General features: G+C 31.6%; 1 protein-coding gene and 2 long non-coding RNA genes across 4 annotated transcripts; 2 read left to right on the forward strand and 1 right to left on the reverse strand.

The window, feature by feature from the left end:
- Window positions 1–1,848: 1,848 nt before the first annotated feature.
- Window positions 1,849–25,697, forward strand: LOC142226839 (uncharacterized). The gene is made up of 2 exons (XM_075297074.1): window positions 1,849–6,946; window positions 24,068–25,697. The coding sequence occupies exons 1-2, from the start codon at window positions 2,398–2,400 to the stop codon at window positions 25,018–25,020; spliced, it is 5,502 nt and encodes a 1,833-aa protein (XP_075153189.1). The 5' UTR covers window positions 1,849–2,397; the 3' UTR covers window positions 25,021–25,697.
- On the reverse strand, window positions 10,848–12,076 carry LOC142226841 (uncharacterized). Of its 2 annotated transcripts, none has more exons than XR_012719760.1 (5): window positions 11,929–12,076; window positions 11,750–11,811; window positions 11,515–11,578; window positions 11,053–11,118; window positions 10,848–10,923 (listed from the first exon to the last, which is right to left on the reverse strand). It is a non-coding gene; the product is annotated as an uncharacterized LOC142226841 (long non-coding RNA). The 2 variants fall into 2 exon arrangements; XR_012719759.1 differs by having other exon boundaries at window positions 11,750–11,837.
- Window positions 18,204–19,922, forward strand: LOC142226840 (uncharacterized). The gene is made up of 4 exons (XR_012719758.1): window positions 18,204–18,535; window positions 18,601–18,964; window positions 19,029–19,360; window positions 19,425–19,922. It is a non-coding gene; the product is annotated as an uncharacterized LOC142226840 (long non-coding RNA).
- Window positions 25,698–26,129: the final 432 nt, after the last annotated feature.

The raw sequence follows: 26,129 nt of genomic DNA on the forward strand, positions 1-26,129 counted from the left end.
ATCGTAGGGAAAAATATAAGCACCCATACCAGTCTTTGAATCCAACCAGAATCTCACTAGTCCTGCCCACATCGACTACTGTGCTTCAAAACAAATGCTTCGTACGACTACGACTTCTACATTGTAAACTCACACACGAACACCTTTTCAAAAAGGAGCCACCACCTCAATGCTCGTTTTGTAACAGCCACTCCATATCTATACTACATCTCCTTTCGACCTGCCCTGCCCTGCACAATACCCGCATGTCCTATCTAAATACTTCAGATGCATTTGACTTATTAAAATCACCAACAACTGAAAATATTGTAAAGATATATAATTTTTTGCTGATTTTAAACTTACATAACAAAATATAATTTTTAATACTCATTGGTTACTAGTATAACATATAGCAAGTAAGACGATAGCCTTTGTAGCTAGTGCTTTAATGTTTATTATATTTTTTAGAATTGTAATAAATAAATAAATAAATAAATAAATAAATAAATAAATAAATAAATAAATAAATAAATAAATAAATAAATAAATAAATAAATAAATAAAAATTATTTATTTGACAATATATCACAAAATTTTTAAATTTACATCTAAAACATTGAATTCGGATCACACCTAAAGAAGTGATGCAAATTCAGTGCAACGGCTGTTGAAATTGAGGAATTCCGTCCTATGACAAGCACCACTTTCGGATCCAAAAAGAACATTTTCATTACTTTTTTGGCGACGCTTTTTTGCTGGGTTTTATGGGGTCTTAAATCAATATTTCCGGTAGTCAGAAATATTGGCAGATCAATGTTATTATACCCTACCACTATGTGGTTTAGGGTACAAAAATATGAAAAAATCGAGTTCTACAAAATTGAATTAAAAGGACTACCTGTGGTGTTAAAATAAAGAATATCTTTGGGAGAACATTTTTGGAAGTGCTTTTAAAGTTGTGACTTTAGAAGAACTTCCACATTTTTTGCTGGGAATTAAATAATTGTATCTAGTGTAGCTGAAATTTATAATATAGTCGGCTTCGCTCGACTTTCGATTTAACTTACTACTTATCTATATTTATATGAAATTAAGCTAAGTACATACATTAATCTGATATTGTTTATACAAGGAGTTCTAATAAGAATTAAAATGAAATTACAACACAAAACGGCAATACGCCGCAATAAAACTTGCTGAAACGTTATTCTAAACAAAGCGCAAAGTGGTTTGCCATTACACAAGGCGAAACACAAGACTTTGATTACATTTTTGCCATAATTACCCCCACAGCGACAAGAAAAGGTGGTTTCTGTGTAAATAAATAAAAAAAAGTAAAAACGAAAAAAAAACAAAGAATTTTTATTGGAAATGTTAACAGAGCGAAAAATCGAAAACCAAATGGAGACATTGCAAAAATCTAAAATCATGAAAGAAAACAGGTTTCAGAACACCAATTGTGAGATATTGGAAAAAATATTCATATATGAGGGTAATGGAAAAATGAAATGGGATTTGTTTTTTTTTTTCTCTGGTTCCAACCACCTTCAATCTAGCAAAAAACAACAACAAATTTGCTAGCCATTAAGAAAACAAATCCAGAAATTATAGACTTACAAAACCGGCTTTATTTGAAAATTAATAATTAAAATAAAATTATTAGAGCAAAAACAAATCATAAGGAAAACCATAAGCCATTGTGAATGACTAAAAGGCGCCAAATTTGCAAATTTGAATTTCTGTATTTTTTTTTCTTCAGACATGATGCGGTTTTTTCTCTCTCTTTTGAATTTTTTTGAATCATACCTTCCTCTTGTAATTCAAAAGTCTGGTTTTCGGCTTTACCACTTCTCTCAATATGGTCTTAGGGTTTGAGTCAGCTTAGTGATCAACCATCGCTGCGAACAGCTTGTTTCATTTGTTGGCATATTGTTGACTTCTTGGAGGTGATATTGTTGTTGTTAAATGAGCATAAAAACGCTAAAATTCCAAACATGCGGTTTAGTTCCTCAAAGTAAATTCAACTAGTCAGACCAAAACCTGAAACCAAAGTGGACACACGTCGTTGTCGCTGTCTGTTGCTCTCTTGTCTTGTTTGGAACGCGCTTAAAAACAAATACTTGGATAAAAATCTAAAAAAAAATTTTTAAAAATATTTATAACTTAAAACAGGCTAAAATATTGAATAAGAAAAAAAAAATGATAAGCGATTAACATAAAACTACGACAAGTGCCTTTTCAAGTTACAAAGAAAACTACAAAGCGCGGAACCAACTCATACCCAATTCAGCCAACACAAAATTCGTAAGATTTTTTTTTAAACAAGAAAAAAGTGAATTTAAGTGATTTGGAAAAAAGTGAAACGAGATATTAAAAAAAAAATATATAGAACGTAAAATAAATATTATCACCACAATGTTCAATTTAAAATGGTGTCTCTTAGTGTATTTAATACAAATTTTATTGGGGTCAATAGGCCTAATAAATGGAGCCCCCATTGATGTAACAACACCGCCAGTGTCAATAAATTTCACAGCTATTGATTTTCCAACAACAACAACAACAACTCCCATTTCTTTAAATAATGATGAAATAATTGCTGATGAAGCCACAACTGATCCCGATCTAATTGCCATAAATGAAGACTTTGAAAATGAATTGACAACCCTATCACCTATGCCGGTGATAGAGGGAAGTGGTCATGGTATTGTTGAGAAATCCAGCGAAAAATATGAAATTATCACATCAACAATTCCCGTTACCGTAATAACGGAAGAAATTCAAGGATTTTCAAATTCCCAGATTACAACAGAAAATACCCAAGGAAAAAGTTCACAGATTACAATTGAAAGTATCCGCAATAGTAGTGAAAATACAAAAACTATGGATAATATAATGCCAACAATCATGGAATTGGACGAGAAATCAAATTTGTATGATTCCCAGAATCAGGAAAATAATTCCCAAAATACCCATGAACATTTATCACAAGAATCTACAAAATTACAAGGAACGACTACTCAGGAATCTTCTTCCCAGGGTGTAGATGAAAACATATCATCAACAGAAAGTAATTCCCAAATTCACATAGATAATCCCCAAAATCCTGCAGCCCTAAATGAAGTAAATAATGCCCAGAATCAAGAAAATAATTCTCAAAATTCTTATGAAAAAATTTCATATGAATCTACAACATTACAAGGAACCAAAACTCAGGAGTCGTCTTCCCAGGGTATGGAGGATAAAATATCAACAACAGAAAGCAATTCTCAAAATTTATTCAACGATCCCCAAAGTCAAGAAAATAATCACCAAAATATCCAGGAACATATTCCCCCTGAATCTACAACTTTACAAGAAGCAACAACTCAGGAATCTTCTTCCCAGGGTGTGAATAATAAAATGCCTTCAACAGAAAGTAATTCCCAAATTGAAATAGAAAATACCCAAAATGTCATAACTCAATATTCATTGGATAATCCCGAAACCACAGAAAGCTTTTTAAATAATTTAAATATATCCCAAAGTACCGAAAATACAAATTCCCAAAATAAAAACGAAAATCTCCAATATACAGGAGATTTTCAAACAAATGAAAATCAAGAAAATGTTAACCTATTTAATATTAGCAACAACTCAGAATCGGAAAGAAACATTTTTGTGAATTCCCAAAGTGAAAATGATAATTCCCAAAATCCCATAAAGCCAAGTGCTAATTCTCAAAATCTTATGGAATTAAATATTACAGAAAATCAAGAAAATGATTATTATCCAGGAAATGTGGATAATGATTCAATCTTTTCCTCGAATAACCAATATGAAAATATAAATGTAAATCAAGCAAATATAAATGAGGCCAGTGTAAATCCCATAAATCAATTCAGTGAAACAAATTTCCCCATTAACTCCCAAAGCCAAAATGAAAATTTACAAAATCCTATGGTCCTCAATATTAATGAAAATAGTGACAAAAGTAATGAAAATTCCTTAAATGAAGCCTTAAAACAATTTTCTGAGAATTCCCAAATTAAATATGAAAATTCCCAATATCCTCAAGAATTGAATAATAATGAAAATCTTAACCAAAATAATGCAAATTCAAATTACCAAAATGAATATTCCCAAATTAATTACCTTAATCCCACAGAGTTAATTAATTCTAGTTATGAAAATATAAATACAAACAATGGCAACTCTGATAAAGAAGTTCTTACTAATAGTTTTATGAATTCACTAGTTCAAAATGAAAATTCTCAAACTCGTAACGAAAATTCCCAAAATCAAGAAACCGTAAATCCAAATGACAATATTTTCGTAAAAGAAGTCGATATGATCGATTCTATGAATTCCCAAAGTGAAAATGAAAATTCCCCAAAAGCTAATGAAAATTCCCAAAATCCAATGGAATCTGGAACTTTGAATTCTTCTGCTAATAACCAAAATCACTACGAAAATTTCGAGAACCCTATTGAATCAAAAGAGATTGCAACCCATGACATTTCCTCAAAAGTTGACCCTATGCATATGTCCGGGAATTCCCAAATTGAACACGAAAATCCCCCAAATAAATTTAATGAATCTCATGGGGGCTTAACAATAAATGATGAAAGTTTATTTAAAAATGGTGAAATGGATTTTTCTGCGAAATCCCAAAATCTAAAAGGAAATTCCCAAAATAACATGAATCCCGAAAACCCTGAAATTATGGAGGAAAACAAAAATGCAGAAATGAGTGAAATTTTATATACACAAGTCCAAAAGGAAAATTTTGAAATTCTAGACAAAGCAAATAAAAGTGAAAAGTCAAATCAATTAAAAGAAGTTACAACACTTGCCAACGAAATTAAAACCAATGAAGGCGAAACGGAAATTTCTCCAACAACACTGGGTACAGTAATGCCAATTGACCAAGATCAAACAACAAAAAGCAATGTTGAGGAAAATCAAACAAATACGATGGAAGAATCTTTACAGGATAGCTCTATTGAAAGTATAACCCCGAATTCCCAGAATGGAAATGAAAATTCCCAAAATATTCACATTTCAGAAAATACTCCGATCGGGGAAATTTCTACAGAAGCAAATATGGCAGAAAGCTCTACGAAAATGTTTGAAGACTCTTCACCAACAACTTTAGGAAATGAAAACTTTAATAAAGAAACAACCGAGGGGATGTCGGAGATATCTCCGGTTACTAGTGAAAATACCCCAAACGTTCAAACGACTCATGAAACCACAGAAATCTTTAATGAAACTAAACAAGAGACAAAAGTACAAAATCAGGAACCCGTCCATTCAGATGTTTCACTTCAAGCTTTGAATACCGAAAATAGAAATGAAAATCTCTTATCAGTTCCCCATACAATGGCTATCCAAAATGATGGCTTTACCAAAGAAATTAATTTAGAAAATGCCATGGAAAATGATTCCCAAGAAATGTCGAATATTTCTGAAATCAACGAAACTCTTCAAGAAGCCGCTGCCAATTATGGGTCAGAAAAATCCTCTCCAGAAAATAATTTCCAAAATGAATATTTTGAAAATTCCCAAACAACAACTGAAAATGGCCAATTGACCCCCGTAGTCAACGATGGATCAACCTTCAGCATTACTGAAATATTTAAATCAACTGAAAATAATGAAAATTTCAATTCCCAAAATGTTTCTGAAAATCCCCAAACTTCCCCAGCTCAAGAGACAAGTGAAAATTCTTCAATGGCTAACAATAGAGAGATGGAAACAAGTGATAATATAATGAATTCCCATAATTTTTCTGAAAATCCCCAGATTTCCACCACTGACTCTATTACCAGTGAAAGTGCTCAAGATATTGAGACAAGTTCTCATCATGGATTTATACAAAATTTCAATAGTCAAATGCCTACAGAAAATTCACAAAATGCTGGAATTTATATGCTAATGGAAATGCCGGAAAAATTGCTTGAAAACGTGGAAGAGAGATCTTCAAGTCAAATTCAGACAGCGGAATATCTAGAAGATAAGGAAAATTCCAATACCCAATATTCAATTAAAGAAGTTTCCTTAACTCCAAGCGAAATGTTGAAAGATAATTTGGAGGAAATTAATAATTCAGCCACCGTAGAAAATATTCCAAACTCGGAAGTTGTAAACAATTTGGAAAATTCATCGATTGGCTTCAACAAAATGCAAGCCACAGAATCGACAACATTCGCCATGGCCGACACCCAGTCAACTACCACCAATCAAGTCAATATTGATGATACCACAAATGGTGAACAAGCGCGTACTATGTCAGCAACAGAAACCCCTATAACAATTGAACCAAGCACTTCAATGAATTCCATGTTGGCGGAGGAAATCACCGCTTTGGCTCATGGTGGTATTGACCAAAACGGGAATATCCAACAAGAGACCACCCAAGAAAACATTGCCATGACCACACATTCAATGCAATCTCACGAAGGACAAGTAACAACCATGACACCTGGTGTTAGTACCGGTCGTGATATCAGCGAAGGACCCACCGTTACACCATCGAATATATTCGAAAATCCCACAACACACCGTCAGTTTGCTTCCCTTTTGGCTGAAACTGAAATGAATGTCCATAAAGCTTTTGAAACTCTAAGGGAATGGATAGCCAATGGTCAAAAATTGGAAGATGCTACAAAAAATCCAGGATCAAATGAAGAAATTAATTATACCACCAACATACCCGCAATGCAAAATATGGATGTGACAACAGAAAAATACGATGCGGAGGTGACAATTAACAATCAGCATGAATCGACCACTTTGAGGAATACCGAAGAAATTGTTACTACTGTTGGTGACATCAAAGCAGAAGAAATGTTGACAGTGATAAAAGGGTCAACAGAGACTGTTTCCCCGGACCAAACTACGAATTCCATATCTTCAACTGAGGATGATGAAACATCTGCAGAACCTGAACATGCCATCTTGGAGAGCACAACACGAAAAGGTAAGAAAAAAAAATTATTTCAAAATAATTTGTACACAGAAAAAAACATTACGAAAATGTTTTTCAACTAAAATTTTAATTGCATTTTAAAAAATATTAAAAAAATATATATAATTTATTCATCTAATTTTTTAATTCAATCACAAAACTCAATTGTGTCATTTAAGGCAATACAATGTTTTTTTTTATTCGAATAAAGTCAGTCCTTCCGTCTATATTGTTTCAAAGCTATCGAATAAATATACCCTTAAATCTTGGCATAGGATAAAGTTTTTATTGAACATAGATTTTGAGATATGTTATTTCCAAATTCTTCTGTTGGATGCCTTACTTTGAGATCTGGTTGACCTCAGGTTAGTTTTTCTTGATTTTTAATTCCTCAGGAACGAGAGTCAGTAATTTTCGTTGCTTTTGATTTACCTGAATATTTTATTGTGGAATTGGAATACGCCAAATGTGGACCTTTAAATCGAATTACACGTATGAGTCCTTCCGATTTCTTGCTAGATTTCTTGGTACATGCAAATAATTGACAAAACTCAAAATTGCCATAATATCATGATATCTCGTTGACCACAACAGCATTCATGAAAACGATTGAAGATCTATCATAAGACACAGGTGCTATGACTTTATCGTACAGAAAAAAAATATCACCAAAATTTTTGCAATTAAAATTTTAATTAAATTTAAAAAAAATATATATTTAAGAAAAAATATAATTGATTCCTCTAATTTTTTAATTAAAACAAAAATCAATCACAAGAATCAGTTGTGCTACTTAAGCCAAAAAAAATTGTTTTTGATTCGAATAAAGTCAGTCCGTCCGTCTATATTGTTTTGGAAAATTCATGCAAAGCTATCGCCCATAAAGACCGAGATATTGATTTCAATTTCTAAGGAACCAGAATCATCAATTTCCTCTCGATTTGACTGAAATTTAAAATATTTTATTGTTTTGTCCCAAAGTGGAATATGCCAAATATAGATCCTTAAACCGAATTTCACGTATCGGTCCGTTCGAAATATTGCTAAAATTTCAATTTGAAATGCATGCTTGACAAATTTCCAAATTGGCATACAGATTAGAATAGGAAATCGTCTTTATTGGCTCATGCCTTGGTACAGAACTCACTTTTATTTATTTTTTGGGAAGATATAATTTTTTCCAGATTCACAAAGAGATATTACCGCTACGTGCACGTTTGGGATATATTTACTTTAATATACCTGAATATGTGACTGCGAGAAATTTTGTTTGCGGGCATAAGTAGGAGTGTCAATCTTGTCCAAGCTGGGGCAGTCGTTATACCCTTCAACACTACTGTGGTACAGGGTATAATAAGTTTGTGCATTTGTATGTGACGCCAAGAAGGAAAAGTCTGAGACCCATCGTTTATGTTAGTATACCGATCGTCTTAGAATTAAATTCTGATTCGATTTAGCGATGTCAGTCTGTCTGTCTGTTCATGTATTTTTGTGTGCAAAGTACAGGTCGCAGTTTGAGTCCGATCGTCCTCAAATTTGGCATTGTGCGGTTTTTGGGACAGAGACAATCGCTATTGATTTTGGAAAAAAAATCGGTTCAGATTTAGATATAGCTGCCATATATATTTATCCCCGACCTGGTCATATTTGGCGTGTTTATCAACCAATTTTCTTCAAATTCCGTACATACGCATATTTTACGAGTCTCGAAAAACTTGCAAAATATCAGCCAAATCGGTTCAGATTTAGATATAGCTCCCATATATATCTTTCGTCCGATTTAGACTCATATGACCACAGAGGCCAAAGTTTATTATCGTGAAATTTTGCATAGAGAGCAGTATTGATATTCTACCAATGTTTGGTAAATTTGATTTAAATCGGTTCAGATTTAGATATAGCTCCCATATATATCTTTCGTCCGATTTGCACTTATATGGCCTCAAAAGCCAGAGTTTTGCCCTGACTTGCTTCAAATTTTGCACCAGGAGTATGTTTAATAGTATCGGTAAGTGTACCAAATTTTGTTGAAATCGGTTCAGATTTAGATATAGCTCCCATATATATCTTTCGTCCGACTTGCACTTATATGGCCTCAAAAGCAGGAGTTTTGCCCTAATTTGTTTTTTTTTTATATATATGTCTATTTTGGGAGATTTAACCGTTAATTTCGTTCAATTCTTGTTGTCAAGTACGTCCAGACTTGGCTTACTGACGATATCTGTATCTTGTGAAGAGAATGCCGTGGTAATGGAGATGCTGTAAATGTATAGTTAGTTGTCATTGACAACAATTGCATTGGGCTCCATTTGAAATCTCTAATAAAACACCGTACTTTTCGGCTTGGATTCCAAATGAATACTAATTACTTTATTGAATATGAACTTACAATAGAAAATCTTAAATCTAGTCTAGAGGCAAAACATGGTTGTCACCAGGGCTGTGGAGTCGAGCCAATTTTGCTCGACTCCGACTCCGACTCCAGCATTTTTCATCAGCTCGACTCCGACTCCGGAGTCGACTCCGGGTAATATAACTAAATCTCATTTTATTACCACTACTTTGTAGTTCTATTGTGGGGGTACCGTAAGTGGATCGATATAAAGTATCGTATTTATTTATGTGTGCAAAAAAGGTCTTAATTTCACATTAGATGACAATTGAACTCTTATTTCAAATTTAGGGCAATGTTTAATAAATAAAATAATGATATAAATACCCACCATTATATGAGAAGATACCAACAGTATATGTATTTGTGGACCAAAGTTATTGATACTATCTCAAATCCTTTAAATTTGTTGCGAGCTATATAAAGGTTTATATTCCCATATGCATCAATTTGAATCTGAATTGATTTTGACAAAATTGTATATACTTCTACAAAATGTATGTACTTAAAATTTAAATCTAAATCTAAAATTATGGGACGTAACACAATTTTAACAAAAAATAAAAATGAAAGGAAAGTCTAAAGTCTAAAGTCGGGCGGCCGGTTATAATATACTCTGCACAACTTTGTATTTAGATCTACATTTTGATAAAATCTCAAATCAGACTTTTACAAAATCTCGGGCAATATTTGGGAAATATTTATAATTGTTTAGACAATTTCGCAAAAATGCATTTATGATTCATTCATTGAAAAATTTTGAAAATTTGAGTCATTTCTACAAGTTTTCGACTTAGCAGTGAGTACCAGTGAGCATACAATTTTGGAAAAATTTTTGTCTAGTAAATAAAATATATATCTACACTGAAAAAACAGTGAACCCTTTTCCATTGCAAAATGAACTAAACTGTAGTAATATTGACCATGATTTAGCCCTTAAGATTTTTTTCAACTTGTCTAGTTTATAATTTTCTTAAATTTTAGTTCATCTATAACATTGTAGTTTAGTTCATTTTTACAACACAATAAGATTTATATACACCTACCAAGTTAAAAAGTCAGTATTATTTTGGTTTACTTGCTTATTTTGTGGGAAACCCGATAATAAAAATTGGTTAACAGTCTCTTTAAAATGTCGACGACTAGACTATTTTTAAATCAATCATTCCACAGTATAGAGAAATTAAATAATTAAAGGAACAACAAACCGTTTTACTATTATGAGAATTTTCATACATTAAAATTAAACTATCTTTAAGCAAAAGTACTTTATTATAAAAACTTATGATGAAAGTTCTTAATACAATGTTTTTTGTGAATAAAAATTATGACCACATGGAATAGAGAGTAGTTCATTTGAACCCGCTGTTTGGACATTTTGACTTATCCTTTTTTTATTCATCGTAGGTAATTTTTTCACATATCTTGCTGGAAAAATGGAAACAATAATGAAAATTGTTAAAAATTAATACCATGTAATGAAATATAATTTTTAATTCTTCATTTTAGCTTGTAACTTACCATATTTGGGGCATTTTATCAAATGGTGTAAGGAATTCAACTTTTCTTTGGAAAACGTATCTCATAAAATTTGTACCTGAAACAATTAGAGAAATAATGAAGTATTTTAAATAAACTCATAAAACTGTGTTGTTATCGATGTGAAAGATATAATAAAATAAATATTCTAGTTGAAAGAAAGCCAAAGTTTTAATATAAAACTTACCAATTCTCTATTAAATTGTACGCTGAGGGGAAATATAAAAAGTTGTCCAAATTTATTTGGGTTACTCTGAAATTAAATATTAAATAAAATTATTAAATAACTTTTCAAAAAATCTAATGAAAAAAATAATAATATGCATAAAAAACCAAAAATTCTTGATATTCCTAGACAGTCATCAAAATGACGACACGTAATTTCATTTTCGATTTAAAATGCATTTTAGTCTATTGGGAAATGGTAAATTTAAGTTATACTAATTCGACCGTTTTATGAATTTTTGTTTTATACTACTTAAAACCAAATTGAATAAGAAAATAAATTCAAGTTTGGTTCACTTTTTCGCTCACGATGAAAATTATATCGTCTTGAAATCAGCCGTAGTCAAAATGACGAAGGATGACGTTAATGTACAAAAAATAAGGATGGCTGTCCAGGGTTAAAAGAAAGTTAAAGAAAACTTACCAATTCACTATTAAATTACAGGCAAAGGAGTACTAAAAATTTGTCCAAATTTTAAGGGGTTATTCTGAAATTAAATATTTATTTTTACATTAAAAATATTACATTAGTTTCCAAAAAAACTAATTAAAGAAATACTAAAATAAGGTATTAAAAACCTGTAATTTTGATGATAAAAAGGTCATAAAAACGTAAATATTCTAGTTGAAAGAAAGCCAATTTTTAAAACAAAACTTACCAATTCTCTACCTTTTTAAATTTGTTTTAATCCGTCTGGAGTTGCTCTGAAATTAAATATCGCTTTTACAACAAAGAAAAACATTAAACTGGTTTCCAAAAAAAAAAAAAAATTAACAAATAATAATATACATAAAAAATATTCTTTTCAAAAGAAAGCCATATTAAAAAAATACTTACCAATTTATGAATAAACTATACGCTGAGATATTACAAAAATTTTCCAAATTCATCTGGAATTGAATATTAATTTTTTACATTGAATAATGAAAATTTCAATACACTTTCAATTTCAACATATTTTACTAAATATTCTTAATAACTTTTTTCTAAACTACCGATAAAATATTAATAACTTTCATTTAAAAGGTTTAATAAACAAACACCAATATATGACTCAAAAATCCAAAATATTCCATGCCATTATATTCCCTTGTTGCATACCTACTTAAAAGATGCAACAGCCCACGCCAACGCCAACTATACAACTGAAGCATGCCAAACAAAACCAAGCAAAGCCAAAACATTCCTACAACAACAAAAACACATGTGCCTTTATTGAAAACAACACCTCATCCAGCCAAAAACCATCAACGAATAACAAACACACACACACAAGCCACTAAATGAACAAAAATATAAACAACCCCACGCTCATGTATACACAACAAAACTCAAGTAACATCATCTTTACATTAATCACATTCCACTATTCCGATAAAGATCTCTGTACTATGCATTAGTTCATCGCATCTGCTGATAATTTACTCTAAGAATAATATTCGTAAAGGCACACCAGTTTATGAGCGATGAAACGTTTAACTTAAAATTTGCAAAATTTTCATGAAATGTTATCTACCATTTTTGACGAAAATGTCTATAAATTTAATTACATGTGAACTAAAAATATTTCATTGTGTAATTTTTTACCAACAATTATTAACTATAGGAATAGTCAGTAAGAAATTGCTATCCACTTTCAAGTTCATTTTTCGTAAAAAAATATTTTCTCATACAAAAAAATCTTATAGTAAATTGCACTTATTATTTAGAAAATACTTTACATTTCACAAGTAGTTTTATAGCATGACAAACGAATTTTTAACTACCAGTTAAGAAATTTTTTAAGGAAATTTCCATCGTATTTTGTAGGCCATGAACTAAACGATTGCTACTTAGAATTTGTAAAATTTCCTTTCGAGTAGTTAATTTTCGTTCAAGATACGAAAAATGAACTAAAATTCTGGAAAATTCTTGTAATAAATTATTGTAAAAATCTTCTTAATTTTACGAGACACTTTTTTTTCTGTGTATATAAAATAGAAACAAAATTTTGACTAAATTTTCTATAGAAATAAAATTTTGAATAAAATTTTTATAGAAATAAAATTTGGAAAATTTTTTATAGAAATAAAAGTTTGAAAGAATTATCAATAGAAATACAATTAAAAAAAAATTGTGTAACAAACGAAATTTTGCAAATTTTTCTATAGAAATAAAATTTTGCAAAATATCCTATAGAAACAAAATTTTAACTAAATTTTCTATAGAAATAAAATTTTGACTAAATTTTATATAGAAAAAAATATTTCTATAGTAATAAAATTTTGAATACATTTTTTATAGCAGTGAGTATCAGTGAGCATCAGTAAGAAAAAAAAAATTGAGAAAATTTGCTATAGAATTAAAATTTGATAATTTTTTCTTATAGAAATAAAATTTTGAAAATATTATCAATAAAAATACAATTTTAGAACAATTTTTGTGTAGTAAATAAAATTCTGCAAAATTTTCTACAGAAACAAAATTTTGACTAAATTTTCTATAGAAATAAAATTTTCTACACGCAAAAAAATAATTCTTTCCTCCCAAAACGAAATTTTAGACAAACAAATTTCGTTTCTCATTTGCTTTCGCTGTAAGGAAGTGTATTTGGAAGAAAAGTATATACTTTTTGTGATAAACGTTTATTCTTTTCCAGGATTTCATAAAGACAAACTCAAAAAAAAACATTGTTTTCTTGCTAATTGCATTTTCCCTCACATCTTTCTCACATCCACGAGATTTTTTAGTTCTTAACACCTTTTCCTGTAATACCAACAATGAAGAAGAAATTATACGATTTTATAAATTTTTTTACCTTTCGCCTGGACGGAGAATCGAACCGTGGACCATGCATTTTGTAAGCCAAAACACTAACCACTGAGCTATGTACCTGTTATGGTCATCAATAGATAAATATCCATATAAGTTATATTTATATAGCATAGCTTGCGGCGACCACGAACCGAATAAACAAAGTTTATTTAACAGAAACAAACATTTAGTTTGGCACCGTGGAGCAGTGGTTGCTACGTCCGACTTGCATGCCAAGGGTCGTGGGTTCAAACCCTGCTTCGACCAAAGTTTTTTTTTTGTTTTTTATTTACATATATTCCAGATAGTTCGGAAGATTCCGAAAAAATGTTCATTATTACATTGTAGTATATTAAATTTTGAACTGTAAAATGTGTCTTATTAAAGACTAAATGTCAGAAAAGAACAGTGTTTGATATAAACGAAATGGACTTTTTTTTTGTAACAAACGAATTTTTTTGGTGATAAACGTTTAAAATTTTCGAAGCAATTCAAAAAACTCTAACAAGAGAAAAACGTTTTCGGTACACGTTTTCCAAACGTTTTTTTCTTTGCGTGTATACAAATAAAATTTTGACCAAATTTTCTAATAAAAAAAACCTATTAATACAAAATGTTGACCAAATTTTCTAATAAAAAATCTATTAATACAAAATTTTGACCAAATTTTCTAATAAAAAAATCTATTACTATAAAATTTTGACAAAATTTTATATAGAAATAAAATTTTGACTTAAATTTTTATAGAAATAAAATTATCAATAGAAATAAAATTTTGCAACATATTCTATAGAAACAAAATTTTGACTCAATTTTCTATAGAAATAAAATTTTGACTCAATTTTCTATAGAAATAAAATTTTGACTAAATTTTCTATAGAAAAAAATATTTCTATAGTAATAAAATGTTGAATAAATTTTTTATAGAAATAAAATTTTGACAAAATTTGCTATAGAAACAAAATTTGACAAAACTTTTTATAGAAATAACATTTTGACAAAATTTTCTATAAAAAACAACTTTGAAAAATTTTTTCTGTCAATATTCCACATGTTTGTATATGGCCTTAAAATAAAATTTAAAAAAATAATTTCGATTCTTCGAAATATTTCAAATAAATTAATATGGGCATTAAAATGGATCGATTCAGCCCATCTGCTAATCTAACATTCTAGAAAACATAAAAAGATAGCCGTAATTGGAAGTTGATTTTCATTTACTATCATGCTGTACATTGATCGAATGAATAACGCAATGGAAATTAATTTGCGTAAAAACTTGCTTAGTTACAAAAATGTGAAGTGTTTTAAAAAATTTGGTTTAGCCGGAGTCGGAGTCGAGCAAAATTCTTACGACTCCGACTCCAGCAAAATCTTCAGACTCCGACTCCGGCTCCACAGCCCTGGTTGTCACATGCTAACCCTACAATCTTATCGCTATCCTAAACAAACATATGCTGCTGCGTTTTATTAGGATCTTCTTAGGAAAGAAGATCATACAACGCCACGACACACAAGGAACTGATAATAGACCACCCTAAGACAACTACCATACGTTATCTCAAGTGAATAATGGCTAAAGTGCCCTTCATAATCATTTTAGGGACATCATTTATTGTCAGGAATATTAACGATAGTGATATTCCATGTTCAAAGCATATTTGTTTTGAACAGTAAAATTTCGTTATTATCGGCACTTCCTCTGCATTCGATATTATTTATCACTGCTACTCGACATAAATATGTTCTCAACTCCATATGCTTCGTTAGAAATCTTATGGTCCATTTCTTCTTGAGTAATTCCATGGTTCTGACTCTGGGCCCAATTCCATCTTTATCCCATTCTTGGTCATACGAATCGGTTCCATATGTAACCTGGTTTTGGATCACATTAGCTCCAAAGCTCATAGAGTGAATCAGTAGCATACTCAACTGGGCCTTGTCACAGGCCCATATGGAATTACATGTCCATTGGTACAGTGACCTTTTATTTCAAGCTTTGTAATTTTTTTACCACAGGTTGTGAATGTTATAGATATTATTTGCTTCTATCAGACTTGTATAGAGATAGTGTATAGAGCTGATAAATTGCATCGCGGTAGTGGTGCTACGAAAAATTGTTTGCGGTTCCATATGTTTTTGTGGAGATTTCTCTTCAATCGTAGGATTAAGCAAACTTTCATTTTGAGCTACTAATATATCTATGGATAAATGGGAATCGGTTTCTAATATGCATTCAGTTGAGATGCAAGCTGATTTCCTTCAGAGGAGCAAGATCCTACGGTTGCGATGAGAACAAGAAATGTATCGTCGAAGTCCAAACCATAGTTTACTAGGGATATTCACTCAGTGACAAGAGAGAAGTTCACCAATGTGGTATCACAATGGACTGAATAGTCTAAGCGAGCCTGATACATCGGGCTGCCACCTAACCTAACCTAACCTAACCTACTAGGCATATTCGTTGGGCTATGAAAATATGGAATGTTTCGTATTCCAGGTGGAAGCGTTTTCGGAATATTGAACTACGCGAGGAATATCGTTTCGCCAGGGACCGTGTTAATAAATTGATAAGGTCAGCCAAGACTAAATATTACCCAAGACCCTTTTCATCAGCCTTGGTAAACTTGCCAAATTTTTCAGTCAACACTTCAAAACCCCTTGCGCATTTAGTATCAGTTTTACACAAAAAAGAATACAGTTTCTTGGATTAATATTTATCAATAGTAAACAAGTATATACGACCGTAAGATCGGCCAGGCCGAATCTTATGTACTCTCCACCATGGATTGCATAGAAACTTTTACTAAAGACTGTTATCCACAATCGAATTAATTGGGTTTCGGTAACACTTGCCGATCTTAAAACTTCTTAACACCGTCTTCTCAATTGTAAGTTAGTCCATACTGTGTATATATTAAACAACAAAAAAACGCCGATTAAATACGTATATAATTCAGTTTGACAAAATTTTCTATAGAAATAAAATGTTGACAAAATTTTCTATAGAAATAAAATCTTGACATAATTTTGTATAGAAAAAAATTTTGACAAAATTTTCTATAGAAAAAAATTTTAACAAAATTTTCTATAGAAATAAGATGTTGACAAAATTTTCTATAGTTATAAAATTTGGACAAAATTTTCTATAGTAATAAAATTTTGACAAAATTTTCTATAGGGATAAAATTTTGGAAGATTATTTTTGAGGATAGGCTATATATAACTATAGACCGATACGGACCAATTTTGGCATGGTTGTTAGCGGCCATATACTAGCGAAATGTATCAAATTTCACCATGTACCAAATTTCAACCGGATCGGATGAATTTTGCTCCTCCAAGACGTCCGAAGGTCAAATCTGGGGATCGGTTTAATATAATTTAGACCGGTATGGACAAATTTTTGCATGGTTGTTAGAGACTATATACTAACACCACGTGTCAACCGGATCGGATGAATTTTGCTCTTCCAAGGGGCTCCGGAGGTCAAATCTGGGGATCGATTTATATGGGGGCTACATATACTCATGGGCCGATATGGAACAATTCCTGCATGGTTGTTAGATACCATATACTAACACCACGTACCAAATTTCAACCGAATCGGATGAATTTTACTCATTCATGAGGCTCCGGAGGTCAAATCTGGGGATCGGTTTAAAATGGGGGCTATATATAATTGTGGACCGATGTGGACCAATTTTTTGCGTAGTTATTACAGACCATATACTAACACCATATACCAATTTTCAGCCAGATGAAATTTCCTTCTCTTAGAGGCTCCGCAAGCCAAATCTGGGGATCGGTTCATATGGGGGCTATATATAATTATGGACCGATATAGACAAATTTTTGCATGGTTGTTAGAGACCATATACTAACACCATATACCAAATTTCAACCGGATCGGATGAATTTTGCTCCTCCAAGAGGCTCTGCAAGCCAAATCTGAGCGTCGGTTTATATGGGGGCTATACGTAAAAGTGGTCCGATATGGCAATGACATCCCACCTACATCAATAATAACTACTTGTGCCAAGTTTCAAGTCAATAGCTTGTTTCGTTCAGAAGTTAGTGTGATTTCAACAGGCGAACGGACAGACAGACATGCTTAGATGGACTCAGAATTTCACCACGACCCAGAATATATATACTTTATGGGGTCTTAGAGCAATATTTCGATGTGTTACAAACGGAATGACACAGTTAATATACCCCCATCCTATGGTGGAGGGTATAAAAAACGAAGAGCCCATCAAAACAAGACTAACCATCTGTCAAAAACAAAGTGGCAATTCAAAATGAATGACATTACCCAATAAACACAGGATGAGCGTTTTTCAAATGCAACACCTCTTCAGTTTGAGGGTAAATATCATTTTCAACATAAATTCAACTTGACTTGAAAAAGCTCATCTTCAATTCATCTTCAAATTGTTTGCGAATTACAACCAATTTGGCAAAATGTTGACGAAAACTTTGAAAATGTGTTGAAGATAATTGGAGAAAACTTTGACAAAACACTACCCTGAAATGCAACGAAAAAACCACATGGTTTTCAATACTACTTTGGACAACAAAGTTCGTGGAAGAAATACAAAAATGTGGAAATTTTTTAATAATCAATTGAAATTGCTTATAATAATTGGTAAGTAAAACTAAAACACGAAATGAAAACTTGAAGGAAGTCACTAAACTCAAATCTCTTTGCAGACAACTAAAATATTTGGATGCTGATTCTTGGACACATTAAGAGGCTGGCCGATGAAAAATGGTAGTGGCTTATCGAGAAGAGAAAGTTTCCATAAATCAAAGTGCAACCAAAAAAACTTGGTATTTATGCTTTTCCATATCAACAACTACTGGATGATAATTCGCATCACATCGATAGTTTAATTTATATCGCATCATCGGTTTAATTTGTTATTTTGTGAATTGAAATTGCTGGAAATTTATTCCAATTATCTGGCCATCAAGTTCCTGAAAATTGCCAGTATTTTAATAACAACAATTTTGTAATACCAACGTTCTTGAGGAAATCACGAAGTACCTGGTCAGTTGGAAGAAATACAAATTGGTAAGTCAAAATAAAAAGTGAAATGAAAACATAATGGAAATCACAAAACTCGATTGTTTTGCAGAAAACTAAAATCATTGAATGGTATATTCTTGGAAGATGTTGGCCGATGAAAAACCGATGAAGGAAACAACAAAGAAAAGTTTTCAGAAAACTTACAAAGTGCAACCAACTAAAACAAAGTGCAACAATTCCTATATCAAGAACTTCTGGATGAAAATGTGCATCATCGGTTTAATTTGTTATTTTGTGAATTGAAATTGCTGGAAATTCATTCCAATTATCTGGTCATCAAGTTCCTGAAAATTGCCAGTATTTTAATAACAACAATTTTGTAACACCAACGTTCTTGAGGAAATCACGAAGTACCTGGTCAGTTGGAAGAAATACAAATTGGTAAGTCAAAATAAAAAGTGAAATGAAAACATAATGGAAATCACAAAACTCGATTGTTTTGCAGAAAATTAAAATCATTGAATGGTATATTCTTGGAAGATGTTGGCCGATGAAAAACCGATGAAGGAAACAACAAAGAAAAGTTTTCAGAAAACTTACAAAGTGCAACCAATTAAAACAAAGTGCAACAATTCCTATATCAAGAACTTCTGGATGAAAATGTGCATTACATCAATTTACATCCCGTCATCAGTTTGATATTTTGTGATTTCCTCTTGCTGGAATCTATTCTAACACACAAGCCAGCAAGTTCCTCGATAGTAATTATTTCAAATTGCCAGCATATTAATGACACCAACATTATGGAGGAAATGGAATTATACATGTAAAAATGTTTAAGATATTTAAAGTTGTATTCATAGTTTTATTTATTAATACGTTTAATAAGATAATTACATTTTGATTGGTATAATATTATTATTTTCATATATTATTAATGTTATTTTTAAGATTATTATATTTGTTAACGAAAAAATAATAAAATTTACAAAATCCCTAGAAATTTAGTATTGACTTTCAGTTAGAACTAGGATTGACTTTCATACAAATTGTGGTTTGAAAGTATTCGCAACAATGCTAGTTTTTTATTTTTCTCACATTGAAAACTGTTTGAGAAATTATTGAGTAGCGATGCATTTCAATTTGAGGATTACAATTGAGAAATTATTGCTATTGTGTTGAATTTTACTGTTGAGGGTAATGTCTGTTTTTTGTTGAGAACGCGATTTTCTCAACAATTTCTCAACTTGAATATTACCCTAATCCTTTGAAAAAATGTTTGAAAAATTATTGAATTTTAATATTTTTCAAACGTTTGTGTTTATTGGGTACATTTGAAATTTGAAAAGAATGGTAATTTTTTTTATCAGAACTCTTAGTTACCAATATGGCAACCTCACTTTTTATATGTGTCTCTATTGATCCTATATTGTATATGCATTGCTTATTGCTGAGCTTATTCTGAAATAAAAAGTCCGCTATTGCAATATTCCGATGCTAATTGCACTGCTTAAGCTGAAAACCAGCTTGTTTTCACGGTTCCTTTTTATACCCTCCACCATAGGATTTTTATTAACATTGTCGTTCCGTTTGTAACACATCGAAATATTGCTCTAAGACCTCACAAAGTATATATATTCTGGGTCGTGGTGAAATTCTGAGTCGATCTAAGCATGTCCGTCCGTCCGTTGAAATCACGCTAACTTCCGAACAAAACAAGCTATCGTCTTGAAACTTGGCACAAAAATGAGCCATATCGGTCCACTTTTACGTATAGCCCCCATATAAATTTAGCATGCAGACCTTCTAAGAGAAGCAAATTTCATCCGATCCGGCTGAAATTTGGTACATGGTGTTAGTATATGGTCTCTTATGACCATGCAAAAATTGGTCCACATCGGTCCATAATTATATAGAGCCCCCATATAAACCGATCCCCCGATTTGGCTTTCGGAGCCCCTAAGAGAAGCAAATTTCATTCGATCCGGCTGACATTTGGTACATGATGTAAGTATACACGCAAAAAAATAATTCTTTCCTCCCAAATGAAATTTTAGACAAACAAAGTTCGTTTCTCATTTGCTTTTCGCTGTAAGGAAGTGTATTTGGAAGAAAAGTATATACGTTTTGTGAGAAACTTTTATTCTTTTCCAGGATTTCATAAAGACAAACTAAAAAAAAACATTGTTTTCTTGCTAATTGCATTTTCCCTCACATCTTTCTCACTTCCACGAAGTTTTTTAGTTCTTAGCACCTTTTTCTGTAATACCAACAATGTAGAAGAAATTATACGATTTTATAAATTTTTAAAATTTTTTTACCTTTCGCCTGGACGGAGAATAGAACCGCGGACCATGCACTTTGTAAGCCAACACACTAACCACTGAGCTATGTACCTGTTATGGTCATCAATAGATAAATATCCATATAAGTTATATTTATATAGCATAGCTTGCGGCGCCCACGAACCGAATAAACAAAGTTTATTTAACAGAAACAAACATTTAGTTTGGCACCGTGGAGCAGTGGTTGCTACGTCCGACTTGCATGCCAAGGGTCGTGGGTTCGATCCCCGCTTCGACCAAAGTTTTTTTTTTTGTTTTTTTTTTTTTACATATATTCCAGATATGTTCGGAAGATTCCGAAAAAATGTTCAACATTACATTGTAGTATATTAAATTTTGAACTGTAAACTGTGTCTTATTAAAGACCTAAAGTTGGAAAAGAACAGTGTTTGATATAAACGAAATGGACTGTGTTGTTGTTTCAAAAATAACTTTTTTATTGAAAAAATAAAAATTTTGTAACAAACGAATTTTTTTGGTGATAAAAGTTTAAAATTTTCGAAGCAATTCAAAAAACTCTAACAAAAGAAAAACGTTTTCGGTACACGTTTTCCAAACGTTTTTTTTCTTTGCGTGTATATAATTTAGACCGGTATGGACAAATTTTTACATGGTTTTTAGAGACTATATACTAACACCACGTGTCAACCGGATCTGGTGTTTTTGACAGATAACATGGTTAGTCATGTTTTGATGGGCTCTTCGTTTTTTATACCCTCCACCATAGGATGGGGGGTATATTAACTTTGTCGTTCCGTTTGTAACACATCGAAATATTGCTCTAAGACCTTACAAAGTATATATATTCTGGGTCGTGGTGAAATTCTGAGTCGATTTAAGCATGTCCGTCCGTCCGTTGAAATCACGCTAACTTCCGAACGAAACAAGCTATCGTCTTGAAACTTGGCACAAGTAGTTGTTATTGATGTAGGTCAGATGGTATTGCAAATGGGCCATATCTGTCCACTTTAACGTATAGCCCCCATATGAACGGACACCCATATTTGGCTTGCAGATGCTATAAGAGGAGCAAATATCATTCGATCCGGCTGAAATTTGGTACATGGTGGTAGTATACGGTCTCTTACAACCATGCCAAAATTGGTCCACATCGGTCCATAATTATATATATATGGTCTCTAACAACCATGCAGGAATTGATCCATATCGGTCCATAATTATGTGTAGCCCTCCATATAAACCGATCCCCAGATTTGACCTCCGGAGCCTCTTGGAAGAGCAAAATTCATCTGATTCAGTTGAAATTTGGTACGTGGTACTTATATATGGCCTCAAAAACCCATGAAAAAATTGGTCGAATTCGGTCCATAATTATATATAGACCCCATTCAAACCGATCCCCAGATTTGACCTCCGGTGCCTTTTGGAGAAGCAAAATTTATCCGATGTGATTGAAATTTAGTACGTGGTGTTAGTATATGGTTTCTAACAACCATGCAGGTATTGGTCCATATCAGTCCATAATTATATATAGCGCCCATATAAACCGATCCAGAGATTTGGTTTTGGAGCCTCTTGGAGAAGCAAATTTCATCCGAGTCAGTTGAAATTTGGTGCATTGTGCCGTTAACAACCATGCCTAACTAGGTCCATATCGGTCTATAGTTATATATAGCCCTCAAATAAATCGTTTGCCAATCACACAAAAATTGGTCCATATCAAGTTCATAATTGTATATAGCCCCCATATAAGCTACCCCCATATTTCAATTCTGGCTCTCTACCTACCGTGCCAAAGTCCATATCGATTCGTAATTATTTGTAAACTTACCTATACATACCTTTTTTGTCTAATATATACCACGTATGGACTAACTCACAATTTAGAAAACGATGTTAAGAAGCCATCGGTAAGTAATACCACAACCCAAGTAATTCGTCTGTGGATGATAGTCTTTCGTAGAAATTGCTATGCAATCCATGGTGGAGGGTACATAACATTCGGCCTGGCCGAACTTACGGCCGTATATACTTGTTTTGATTAAATAATTTAGAAATATAAAATTAGTTGCAACCAATTCCTTGGATCTTTTCCATCCATTATTTGGCAAGACGTGATCAAAATATAATCGTCTTAATAAATATATTTGTATTTTTGATTTAGTGTTTTGGTGAAAAAACCGAACGTAGATATATTCAGAATGACAATGTTGATATTGGATTATCCACACCCAGAAAAAAGGGGCTCTAATGCCAACTGAACTTTATTTTAGTTCATGAAGATTAGTTGATTTTAGTTAAATTTAGCACAATATGAGTAAATGTTCCTTATTAGAATAAGTGTTTGCTAACTTTAATGACGTGAACTAAAAATAAGAAAAAAAGTTGTATACAAATATAGTGCACAATTTTGCTAAAAATCAAAATAGTTCATATTTTCCTAAAATGCAGAAGTTTGCTTAAATTGAGTTCATAAGTCTCTCAAATGAGTAAATTTTACTAAAATTGTACCTGTTATGAACTTCGTATAGCGCTAAAGACATTTTAACAATTTTTAAATCCAATTTTTTCTTTCAACATATGAAATGTTCTTAAACAAGAGAAAAAAAAATTAATTATTTTTAATAAATTTTCTTCAATTTGACAAAAATTATTAACTTATTTGTAACATGTTGCAATTAGAAAACTATTTTAGTTAAAATTTTCTAAAATAAACCTTCCACCTTCTTCCACGGTGGGTTCACTTTTTTTGGGTGCAACATACGTACTTATATTGGTGCTTAAAACTCTTGCAATTATAACTCAATATTTCTTCTATTAATATTTATCATTTTCTCTTTAGATGAGGAGGATACAACAACAATGGAACAAACCTTTGCCCGAATCCAATTACAGAGAGACCAATCAAATGCTGATTTGAAAAATTACGAATTAAGCGAAGAGGTATGGAAAGATGGAGTTAAAATCGAAACCAGAAATCTACTTCAAGGAAAATTCAACGAACAATACGACATGGTAAGGGTCAATGAGCAAATGACAACCGATAACAATAATTCTGCACAAGACGAAAAAGAGACAACAACCATAAGAGAAATGGTTAGCTTTGTTGAGCATAAATCAAATGAAAATAAGCCCGAGAAACAAAAACAAATACCTCTCCTGAGTCAATCATCATTTGTAGAAGACAAACAACAACAACAACCAATCGAAAATACATCAAACGAAAATAAGCTTGAAAAACAAGATCAAATGTCTCTCCTGAGTCAATCATCATTTGTAGAAGAGAAAGAACAACAAGAACAACAAATTGAAATGACAACCACGATGAGTCCACCAAGTACAACAAGCCCAGTAGATGCTTTAGATACAGAACAACAAACGACAAGTTCACCTATTATCATAGCTACTACTACTACTACAAATAGTATCTCAGAGAAAGATGTAACGAACTCTCCCACTCTCTCTGATAATGAAATGACAACGACAAAAGACGACCTATCAACGACCCAAGATGATATCCTAGAAACAACGATAACAGAAGAGACGATGTCAACGAAATTAGACGATCTCTCAACACCAGCAACAACAGAACTACCCAATGAAACAACAACAACAAAGCCACAACTAACAGACGATTTGACTACAACCACAGAGCTACCGGAAATAGAGACTACCACAGTGTTAGTGGTGGTAGAACCAGAACCACGTTCCCTACCACCACCCAAATTAGAATATCTACAAAGTGATGAAGGTGTAGAAGTTTTCTACGGTTATTCAATAGTTAAACATAATTAATTAATTTATTTATATGAAAACAGAAATTCCTTCTATGCTTTGATAATTCCTTGTTAGCCATTCATGTTTGTTTAACTGTATTTTATGTGATTTTATATGATTTTTGTTTTGTTATTATTTTATATTATTTTTGTTCTTCTCTATTCCTAAAAAAACAAAAAAAAAACTAGACACAAAATTCTTAAATTTGTTTTTTTTTTTTTAAATAACAAAAATATCGCACACCCAAATTAATGCCATAAAATTTATATAATATTAAATCGCACATGTATATTTTTTTATTATAAAACAAAACAATTTTTTTTTAAATTATTCTTAAGAATGTGATAATATTAATATATGTGTTTGATATGTCGTCCATACATACATACACACACAAATATACTTATGTAGTTATATCTGCTAGTGTCTGAGTTTGAATGAGAATGAAACTGTTTCACGAGGCGGGAAAACCTGTTCGAATTTGTTTTCTACTTCTTATTCTTCTTCTTGGCTTAAAGAATTTATTGTTAATGCCTAAAAAATGTAAAAAAACCACAAATATTTAATGCATACCGAAAAAAAGAGATTTTTTTTTTTTTGAAAATGAAACAAGTTTTATTTTAGCAAAAAAAAAATTGTGAACTTTTATTATAGAAATCAACAATAAAACCATTATATATTAAACAAAATTTAAATGTATGTGGGATATTTATTAAGTCATACAATGGGGCTCGGTGGTAAGTTTGTTCATAGGGTAAATGGCTATATGAATGAATGAATGAATAATAATAATTTTAATACCACACTACACCAGTTATGTGGTGATTATCTTCAATTTATAGATACGCTATGATATAATTGTCTTAAGTATGGTTATAAAAACAAGTAAAAATGGGGGTGCGATTACGGATATGAATCATCAAGTTGTAGGCCAAGGGGAGTCTTATGAATCCTTCAACATTGATTGTACATAAGAAATTTCTCTAAAAACAATGGATTGCAAAGTCACCTCGACTTAGGTGGATGTTTGCTGGTGTCCGTACTATAAAATTAGTGTAAAATGATTAATATGGAGTCTATACTGAAAAATATGGAGCCTATATTGAAAAAATATATAAAATGAAAAA

This window comes from Haematobia irritans, chromosome 2 (genome assembly GCF_050003625.1).
Source record: "Haematobia irritans isolate KBUSLIRL chromosome 2, ASM5000362v1, whole genome shotgun sequence".
NCBI lineage: Eukaryota > Metazoa > Arthropoda > Insecta > Diptera > Muscidae > Haematobia > Haematobia irritans.